General features: G+C 37.7%; 1 protein-coding gene across 1 annotated transcript in view; it reads left to right on the top strand.

Moving 5' to 3' along the window:
* Positions 1–10,309, top strand: part of LOC140663591 (terminal nucleotidyltransferase 5C) — a 100,104-nt gene extending 89,795 nt beyond the window's left edge. Inside the window, 2 exon segments of the mRNA XM_072887852.1 lie at positions 4,070–4,684; positions 4,687–10,309. Of these exon segments, the coding sequence (XP_072743953.1) occupies positions 4,070–4,684; positions 4,687–5,487 (1,416 nt within the window). The 3' untranslated portion in view covers positions 5,488–10,309.
* The last annotated feature ends 1,280 nt before the right edge of the window (positions 10,310–11,589 follow it).

Here is an 11,589-nt window from a genome sequence, read left to right on the forward strand (position 1 = left end):
ATGTAAGAGGGAAAAATTTTGTTTTTGAAAATATTTTCTCATATTCTCCAAAAGTTCTTTGAAATTAATTAAATTTTTTATTTAAAAGCTATTTGTCCTGGGAAATATATAAACTGCGTTATAATTGAAATAAGTTAATATCATGATTGCTTCGTATATGTTGTTGGAGATATTGTATATATAAAGGTAGTAAGTCATGTTTACCGTGTCTGTTTATTTTGGACAGACATAAATTGCCCTTTTTATAATTCCAAATGGAATATCTCGTAAGAATTTATACGTCATAAAATGGATATTTGTTAGTTGGAATAATTTTAATTAAATATGTCTAAGATTTTGTTGTCTCTTTAATAGTCTTAAATGTCGATTGAAAAATCTATTTTCAGTTTTCAATAACTCTAACCCTTAAAAACGATCGAAATAATCGTTATTTTATTTATATTCTCGTCTCGAACGTACGTGACCTAAAGAGTCATCTGGCATCTCTAGGACACCTCGTATCTCAGAGAGTGAAAGAGAGAAAGAGCCGAATCGACTTTACCCTCTCAAACTACAAGCTTCATTCAGAGCCGCCCCCACATTCTGCCGCGTGACGTCATAGAAATATCGGAGCATTCACTACTCCGTGCGCACGCGATAGACGAAGCAGAAAGGGATAAGAGAGAGAAACGAAACGATCTAGGATGCGCGCACACGGACACACTCCAGGATTATGTCTCCCGCTGACGGCGATGGTAGTGGTGGGTGGTAGTAATGGTGGTGGTAGTAGTAACGATAGTAGAGGGCTTCGCACTGACTTGCTCTCCTGCACACCCCCCGAGTGTAACGCTGGTTGCTGCGGTTGCTATTGCTGCTGCTGCTGGTGCTGGTGCTGCTGCTGGTGCTGCTGCTGCTGCTGCTGCTGCTGTCACTGCCACCACCTAACCAGTGTCTTGCCGCTCCTCCGCCTTTCACTCGGGCTCAGTTCGCTGGTGTCTCTCATCAGCTGCGGGTCTCTTCGATCGACGCGCACCCAGTCCGACGTAGTATCTGCTTGGTTTGACGTATCTCTTAGGTACATGTCCTGTGTCTCTGAAATGTTTGCTTGTATATATCTTTTGCATTCGTTCACGTATAACAAAGTTTGCGAGGGTCGCACCTGTAGATAACAGTTTTTTTTTTTTTTTTTTTTTTGCGTGTGTCGTTATTGCGTCTTACGCAGTTCGCTTGTACGAAGAATGTCGATCGAGACACTCATTGCTCGGATGAAACGTTGAACTCGGTTCGAGATTATAATTCTTGGAAGAAAATGATCTTTGCCAAAATGTGTCATTATTCTCTTCTAAGGGGGATATTCTGTCGTGAGAAGTTTCTGTGTATCGCGTGCCAACATTAAAAAGACATTATCGAAAGAAGTTAGTGGTAGCGTGTCCAGGGTGCATTCCAACTCGCTACAGGTGGTGCTTTTTCGCGCTTGTATTTCGTTACTTTCGAGTACAAATACATGTGACTTGAAAATTCGTCTGTTTGCCAATTTGTTATACGCGGTCGTTTAAATAAGCGAGTAATAGTGTTTGAAAATACAACGTTTATGTGAGTAATAATTCTTCTGTTATGATGCGCGCCAGATACGCATCCTGCGTGCAAAGTTCCTTCATTGAAATTTAATTATTCTTTGCGATTTAAGTGAGTTTGAATGTACTGCGTCTTCAATTTGCTGCGTAATTTTATTGTTTTTACAAGCTATATAAAATAATAACGTCGCAAAATAATCGGCAAGCAAAGAAAAATTAATTCGTCAAAAATTTTTCTTCGTTTTTATTAATGCCCAAAATTTTATAGAGAATAATTCTACGTGGAAATGGAACAATTTCGAAAATGTAGATTAATTTAGTAAGGGCATATTTTCCGTCGAAAATAAAGTAAAGTAAAAATATGTTATAAGAATACGTATTTGAAAACGCCACTCTTCCGTGATCTCTTAAGCTTTCGTGTCAATAAGCAGTAATAGCAGCTTACCTTGTGCGTATGATCAGTCAAAGACATATCCATGACCTTGTGCGTAGTATTTGATAGAGATGATAGCCAGCTTGTTGTATTAAAGTGCTGTCTATCATCTTTGTAATGATATCGAATGAAAGGGATTACATTATAAAATATGCACATTTATAGCATAGCAGAACAATTTCGTTAAATTTGTAAAATAATCTAATTGAAAATAATAATAGACAAGTAAAGTTAGCAGAGATGTGTGATAGCTTTTTATCATTATTATTTTATATACTATATTCAGAATCATAGTGTTTATTTATAATACTCTCTTAATTATCTTTATTTATAATTTAGTATATTGCTTCAAATTTTCCGGTATTAATCTTAACATTCTTGGTATTAAATCTGATGATTTTCACATAAAATCAATGTCCATTTTTTCAGATGTACATTTGATGTCCTAGAATTATTGATATCTTTTTTTATTTGTCATCTTCAATCAATTGTGATTTGAAATGTTCTTAATAAAAAATTTAGCGAAAGCGTCATTTCTGCAAACTATTAACATTATCTTTATTTTGATTTATTTAAATTTTATATTACATGATAAACTCTCAAAATTATATAAAGAATAATCACATATTTTTATGACGTTTAATGATTTTAATTCGAAATATAAATGTTTTCCAAGTAAAGAAGTATGTCATCTAAAATTATTGTTATATACCTAATTATACAATAAAAGGAGGAAATCTGATAGAGATACAATGATCGATAAACTGTTTTTGACGACAAGTGGGCTTCGCATTAAAGATCTATATAATCTAAAGACGGGATATAAGTTTTCGTTACGAATAACGTCACTATTCATTATGACAAAAATAGCTTTTACTGTCATTTTTCTTGAGAAGAAAGATCAATTTCCAATTTTATAAGAATAAATTCATTAATAATTTTTTCATGGATTTGTTATATTTGTATTTATATTGTATTGTTTATATTTATATTTACTTTTCGATATTTCAAATGCGACAATTGTAATGCAAGTATTTTGAGCATCAAATACTTACGAGTGAAATTGTAATAATAAAAAAAAGTTGAATTTATATTGAAAAATATGACGCTTCAGCCTTTCTGAACGGCTCGGTTGCACTTTATATACGTACGAAAGTCAATAGCCGAGGGTTTCGAATGAATACGCGAGTGGCTCGCGTTGCGCACCCGGACGTAACCTCGTGGCATTTCTCGCTGTGCACTCGTACACTTTGAGCACCATGACATAGATACTCGCCGAAGGGCGCTTGGTGATGCACTCGTTGGAAATACACGCGATGCACGCGAGATGCAAATCATTTTTCACGTTTACTGACCTTTAAACTTGTATATTTTGGGGGTCAAAATATGACATTGTAAAGCATATTATTAAAATGCAAAGAGGAGAGAGATATTACTATTACTTATTCGTCAAGGATGTCTAATAATTATAGGATAATTATTTAATTTATATACTTGCACATATATTTATAACTTATAATTTATTTTTTGTATAGAAATAAATTTAACAGTTCAGAAAAAAATGTATGCATTGTTTGTAAAATTTTTATTGTACAAATTATTATTTTACAAAAGATTATTGATACAAATAGTACATAATCAAAGTCAGAGATACAATAGTCAAATATTATTATATAAATAATTATATGGATTATTTAAATAAATTGAAAACTTTATAAGAAAGAGTATATGTGTAAAAAGTGAAACTTTCGAATAAAAAATACTATAAAGTTTATTCATACAGAGATATAATACAGAAAAAATATTTCTCGTACCTTATAAAACCTTATAAATATATTCTTATATAAATGTGACATATAAAATTCTTTATAATTAAAAAATATATATATTCTATTGATATTTCGTTATCAAAAGATCTATATTAATTAAACTATAAAAATGATAGCGTTTATAATGTTTATTTATATACTTAATATTTATTTATATTTTATATATTTTTAATAAATATATTAATATAATTAACTGATTGTTTGTTTGAAAGGAAGAATCACATAAAAATTTCGTTTTTTCGTGATTGTTGCAGTGTGGCTCTCTGGAGATCGGCGAGGAACGCCAGCGTCGGGTCGCTATGATGGAGTCGCTCTGCCAGGTGAACGGCAGTAAGACCAACAGCATCAACAATGAAGATCTTAATAACGAGACCAACAATAACAACACTAATAATAACAACAACAACAACAACACCCACAATAATAACAACACTAGCAACAATAACAATGCCACTGATTGCCCGGATCCTCAGCAGAGATTGGCGGTGTTGAGCTTCGAGCAGGTCCGCCGTCTGAATGACGTGATGAACGAAGTCGTCAGCATTCACGGCCGAGGAAACTTCCCCACTTTGGAGGTACGACTGAGGGATCTCGTGACGGTGGTGCGCAGCAAGCTAGAGACTGATCCGAGCAACGGGGGCGCCGGCATGAGGGTACGCGATATCCGGTTGAACGGCGGCGCCGCCTCCCACGTGTTGGCCACCGAATCCCAGCCCTATAACGACCTGGACCTTATCTTCGCGGTCGAGCTGTCTAGCGGCCGTAACTACGACAAGGTCAAGGCCGCGGTGCTCGGCTCTCTTTTCGACTTGCTGCCGGAGGGCGTGAGCCGCAAACGCATCACCACGTGCAGCCTAAAAGAGGCCTACGTGAGCAAGATGGTGACGTGAGCAAGATGGTGAAAGTGAACAACGATGGCGACCGATGGTCTCTGATCTCCCTCGGCAACTCCCGGGGTCACCGAAATGTCGAGCTTAAATTTGTCGACTCGATGAGGCGACAGTTTGAGTTCTCCGTCGATTCCTTCCAGATTGTCCTCGACTCTCTGTTGCTGTTTTACGAATGCAGCAAGCTGCCGATCGCCGAGAACTTTTACCCGACCGTGGTAGGCGAGTCTGTTTACGGTGATTTCCAGGAGGCGCTCTATCATCTGCACAAGAAGCTTATCTCGACGAGGCATCCCGAAGAGATACGCGGCGGCGGTTTGCTCAAGTACTGCAACCTGTTGGTGAAGATGTATAAACCGTCGCAGCCGGATTACATCAAGACCCTCGAGCGATACATGTGTTCGAGATTCTTCATCGATTTCCCGGATATAGGACAGCAGCGCTCCAAACTTGAAAACTACTTGTGGAATCACTTTGTCGGACCCGAAGAGGAGGCCCTCAAGTACCAGTACCTGATGCTGTTGCACAGCGTAGTCGAGGAATCGACTGTATGCCTGATGGGCCACGAGCGACGGCAGACCCTCTCCTTGATCCAGAATCTTGCCTATCAGGTGCTCTGCCAGGAACAGCAACAACGGCTGACGAGTCATCAGCAAGCGCCGCAGGGTCCGCCTGCCACCTACGTCTATGCCAACGGCTATGCCAACGGCTATTATTACGCGCCCGTGATACCCACGACGCCGTGCTACACATGCACCTGCAATTGGATGGCGTGTTCGTCGTGATGCGACGGCATCGACGATAACGCCGTATCCGTAGACGCTGCCGCCAGTACCGCCATTGCTATCACCACTACTACCACCACTACTACTACTACAACCAGCAGAATCGTCACCGATTGTTGCGACGTTAATGAGTCCAATCACGTCAATTTCTACGATCATGGTTGGTACCCAAAATACCAGTGCGGGATTTATTATCTTTGCACTTATGGTCTTTGCTGTTCTCTCGAAGAACCCGGAGATCTCTGTTGCGCTTATGGTTCTTTCAAAGATCCCGTGGAAAACAAGGGAGACTACATCAATTCAAAAAATCATTCTAACGTCAAAGAATCTAAACTCCTCAGTTGACGTTCGGACGGATGTCAGAATGCTAATCTTTAGATACGGAGTGGTGTAGAAATCTTGGAAGCGCCGAAAATGATCATTGGCAAATGCGGGAACAACAACGAACGAATCGAGAAAGCGGCGCGTCAAGACGGATGTATAATATCGTCGATGATAAACAGAAGAGAGGCAAGATGAACGTGATGCGAAGCTTCTTCATCGCGAGTCTCTGGCCTTCCGTCGCGAGTGCTGCTCTTTCTAAGTAAACACTTTCAGTGGCAAATGCTGTAAGCAAGCTTGTAACCAAACGCTGATACCGGCTACGATTGCGGCGTAACAATAAAAGACTCTGAAAATAATGTGTTGTGCCTAAAAATAAAAAGAAAAAAAAGACAGAGCGGGAGACGTTCGGAGAGGATTACACGAAGAAAACACGATGGAAGAAACCTTCCTCTGATACGTTACAAGTGAAAAGAATTATATTAAATAATAAGGAGGCAAGATGGCTTTAGATTAGCAGAACGAGTGCCGTTTTCATTGATGATTTTTGAGTGAACAGATGTCGGCATCGCTCCGGAACGATCGTTGTCGACGGAATGGATGTCGACGTTGTACCACACGGATTCTGGACGACGCCGTGTTAGAGAAGAAGCTGAAAGGAAACCGGAAAACGCGAAAAAGATATCACGGGACATTGTACAGGGAGGAAAAGAAAGAGTCGAAAAAAAATGAGGAGTTTACAATTTACAATTCAATCGATGCGCGTCCCTCCTCCTTCTTTTTCACTTTTTTTTTTTTTGTTTTGTTTTATTTTTTTTTACAAAACCAATTGCACCGATCGAATAATCAGAGGGCAAAAAAAAAAGAAGAGGAGGGGATGGAACGGTGGGAAAAAGAACATGTTGCGAGCGCGCGGCGCGTTTTTTTTTGTGGCTACGGAAATATATATAAATATAAATATATTTAAATATACAAAAATATATATATATATATATGTATAAATCTCTATGTATAAATAATTAATGTGTGGCTGTGAACACATTTCATTTAGATACTGTGTATAACGTGATAAGATTTAATTCGAGAAGATGATGTAGTGGCGTCACGACCGGAGTGCGCCAGAGAGAGAGAAAGGACGAGCAGAGAGTGCGCGCAGATCGAGAAGGAAACGCGAGCTGTTTCTTTCTCCCATTTCTGCGAAAACGCGAGCGATCGTACATATACACACATATATACACACACACATACAGACGCGTGTATTCACATATCTACGTATACTGGACGTGTCTGACCACAACTGTGCTTTTCTTTGACGATAAATATTACATGAGTAGTAAAGGATGGCGTTTCAAAAATGTGGCTATAATCGCTTTTTAATGCGAGATGATTACAAGTCTTTCTCTCTTTTTGAAATCTAATACAATTGTGTAACGAGAAGCTTATAAAATAATTTGCGTTATATTACAGTAGGAAACATTGAAAGTAATTTAAAAGTAACGCAAAGTAAACATATTTTTAATACTTTGTGGCAGCAACCTAAAGAACAAAAGTCAATATCGAAAATTATTAATGTATCGCTTTTCTTATACATTCTAAAGTATCATCGTGTCATTCTCGACAATCGCACAATCGCATAGATCACATAGTTTCATCACATATCTACGCCTGCAAGCCTTTTGACTTTAAAGACTTTGGGTCTCTCTTATTGAAAAAATTCGTCGCATTTTTTTTTTTAAAGCAACTTTAATTACTTGTGCATTATTTATCGTTAGAAGAAACTATAATTATTAATGACATCCGTGGTGTACAGAAAAGTAACTTTAAAACCTATGTTTTTTCGCACGGTTTTGCAGCCTGAACTCGTGGTGCGCGTGGTTAAAATAAGACAAAGAAAAGAATGATAATGACAAAGATTGCGGAGGAAGAGACACGATGGGAAGAAATGAGACGAACGAGAGAACGGAATAGAAGCGGGGGGCGAAATCACTCGATATTACCCTGTATATACGAATATTGAATTAAAGATACGACTCGTGTATAAAGATAAAGAGTGATTTTCAAAAAGAGATCGTTTCTTTGCATTATCGAAGAGAGACGACGCGAACGCGTTAATATCTTGAATCGGCCGAGATCCATTCGACATTAACAGGCCAGGCATGTCTCGTAGCGCGGGACAACGGTTTGCATAACGTTCTTTAATAGATATCGTAAATATTTAATAGAGCCCGAGCGTCTCGACGGCGCGCGAATTGCATGCGCTCACGCATCCGCGTGTGTATACGCACGTTATACATACACGAAGGCTGGCGTCGCGCTCGAGTCTGTCCGATATTATGCGTGTAAAGTGATTATATGTATACACGGATATACATATACACTTGTATACATCCCTTACATACGCTTTTCTATTTTCTTTTCTCTTTCTCTCTTCCCCAATCTGTCTCTCTCTCTCTCTCTCTCTCTCTCTCTCTCTCTCTCTCTCTCTCTCTCTCTCTCTCTCTCTTTTTTTTTTTCTTTTTTTTTCTCTTTCTCTTTCTCTTGTACACCCGCGCGTACGTGTGTCCTCCGTGCGTATCCGTATCGACTGGTGACCCCGTTAGTTAGCTCGCTCGCTAACAGGCCTCGTTTGCCTCGCTCGCTCACTCTTACTTTCAATTCGCGAGCGAAAGTAAAGGCCTAATAAAAAGCCCGCAAACTGGTTTTTCAGGTATATCGCGTGTTAATGCTAAGGAGATCCAGCCGCCGGCGCAGCCGGAGTGCCTCTATTGCCGGCCTATCGCCTATCGCTCTACTACCACCACTGGTCCCACCGTTGTCCCTTCTCCCTCTTCTTGGACGCCTCGTATCGAGGCCGCTGACGCTCGATCGCACCGCGACGACCTATTCCGCGCGTTGCCTCTCCTCTCCTCTCCTCTCCTCTCCTCTCCTCGCTTCTCCTCGCCTCGTCTCGTCTCGTCTTGTCGAGGTTTTCCGCAAACGCGAACTTCTGGGGTAAAAGCATCCTTCTAACACGGTAGAGCTTTCATTCGTCAATCGATGTGGAGTATTAGAAATTGCTGTCAAATTATTTAATACGCCGTGTTGTGGCTCGATTCTAAATTTTGACGAAATCCTACATGTAGGATGCTGTGTAGAATGAGAGGGAAAAAAAAATTGATGAGTATATAGTAGAAATGTTATTGTTATATATATGGTCAAATTGTACATATATTTGAAACATAATTGGATAATTGAGGCGATATGAATTTATTTTTTTTGGTATATTTACAATTTTTATGATCGCGTTGAAACTATTTTTGGAGTAAAGATTTTTTTTTACTATATCTCAATATATATATATATTTCGATGAATAGAAAAAAACACTTGTTACCAATGGTTTGATGTTGTTTCGTGATGGAAAATATTTACGCAGTGACCAGCGATTTCGCATCATGAATGCCTCCTACAAGCGAGCTTTAATAACGGTCTTTAATGCAAATTAACGTCATACCGTGTCTCCTCTTTTGCGTCACATCCGAGCCACTCGCGGCGCTCAACGGTCGAGGAATTAATCTACGATGAGTCCGAGATGAGTCGACTGTTGGCAAAATTAAGCCTTCCGTTGTCTGTAAAAGGTAGCGAGTTCGTCGAGCGTATTCTGCTTTCTTCCTCGTCGCTTTCTATCGCTTTGAAACAGCGACGCGAGCGAACTTGCGAATAATATTTAGCGAATATTTTTGTCGAAGCTATTTCTTTCTTTTTCAAACCATATTTGTTTTATATATAACAAATATTAATGTATAACAAATAGGTGACTTTTTCAAAATATCGACTTAACATCATGTAAGAGATTTTTATATTTGTCACCTGCTACATGTATATTTTGGTTTTGTGGAAAACAAAAGTAATGTATTGTTCGAAAAAGAGGAAAAAAACAAAAAAAAAAGAAAACAAAAAATACAACAGATAAAGGCTGATACGAAAGTCACAAACCACAACAGTTCGCAAAATATTCGAAGTGGTAATAAAAAGTAAGGCTGATAATAATCATTGAAACTACAAAATTAGTGTCAGCGAATATTTTAGCACTAATGTGTTATTTAAAATTTGTTGATTAATATGTTGTTTTTATATGTGATTTATTTACGTAACCGTTTCATGTTAGAAAAGAAGAGCGAGAAATTTAGCAATTATTATTCGCACGTATTATTTGCCTTGTGTGAATTTAATTCGAAATTTAGAATATAAGAAGAACGAGTTCTCTTTTTTTTTGTTAATGTTTTGTTAATTATATTTATGTATTAATATCAATGTGCATCTCAAATTATGAAGGAGAAATTTACACGAAACACATATGTCAACTTAATTAAAAAGAAATAATTATAATCGCGTCTACGATAAGTCTCAGGGTTAGCTGCCATTATCAAAAACGTGTTGATACGACTAAACAAACACTAATTGCTTGTATAGACCATCAAATATATGTGATTACATCTACAATAATAAAGGTAATAATCTGGAGCGTGGATTAATATATGCGTTCTATATGTACGCGAAAACCTCAACAAGCTTGCAATTAATCAATATAAGAACTAATTTGTTATTAAATTGTGCATTCAAAATTTAATATATTAGTGAAGAGGAGAAGAGGAACGGGCACGAGAAATGTGAGTCAAATAATTTTTTTTTTTGCTTTTATAACGGCAACATTTTAATAAACTCGTTGTGTCAAATGTGAAAGTTAAAAATTAATACATGTCCAAAGAGATATATGAAAGTTAATATATATTATTTACGTAGAAATGTGAGATTATAATTTTTAATTTCGTTAGATATATATAAAGGGCCGTGTCGCGATTTTCAGGCTGCATATTAATAAGAGAAAGAGAGAGAGAGAGAAAATACGGCATCAACGGCATCGTCATAATATTTAGCAAATGTAATGACGTAAATATATTTTCATACGGCGCACACGCGTGCCGATCGTCGCGAAATCAACAAGTCGCAAATAATCAAAGCAGGAATGTCACACGCATTTTCACGCGCGGACGCATAAACGCACAACATAGAACTCACATTAAAATCCATACATGCGAGATGCGGAGCGAGATGAAGGCTTTTGACTTTTTTTCTTTTCATTCAAACAAGTTACAGCGCTCTTACGTTGAAACATTGGCAATACCTGAGACGTGTATTCTTAAAAAGGACTTGAAACACGAATTGTGAGAGGAAAGAATATACATATATAAAAGTTATCAATTCTTTGCAACTTATAAAAATAATATGGAATCATGTGTATTTTAAAAATAACGCGTAGTACAAAAAATAAATTTGGATTTAATCTACAAAATGATTGGTTCTTCTTAGAATACAAGCCTCAACGATTATTATGTTTGTGCGATTGATTTCTCAAATCTTGTGAATTGAGAAGAAAGAAGAAGTCGAGTTCTTCACTCTCTGAAGATCTATCTCCGTTAATAATTTCTTTCTTGCGATTGATCTTTCGTCGGTCGAGACAATCGATTTTTCACCAAACGCTTTCAAAGTCCACGGTTGATACGTAATTATGTATCATACATATATATACATATACATATATCTCTTGAAAGGTATGGAAAGGACACACACGCCCATGTTACATTGCTGTTATATATTTTACTACAGGAAATGCGATATACACTAATGAATTTATCTCTCTATTAATATATGTAATGCCTTAATGGGAAACGCTATAACGTAATTACATGGTAATTAAAGGAAACTAGCACAGCCGCAGAAAGGAGAAGTGTATTTAAAGAATG

The sequence above is a fragment of the Anoplolepis gracilipes genome, chromosome 3 (genome assembly GCF_047496725.1).
Source record: "Anoplolepis gracilipes chromosome 3, ASM4749672v1, whole genome shotgun sequence".
NCBI lineage: Eukaryota > Metazoa > Arthropoda > Insecta > Hymenoptera > Formicidae > Anoplolepis > Anoplolepis gracilipes.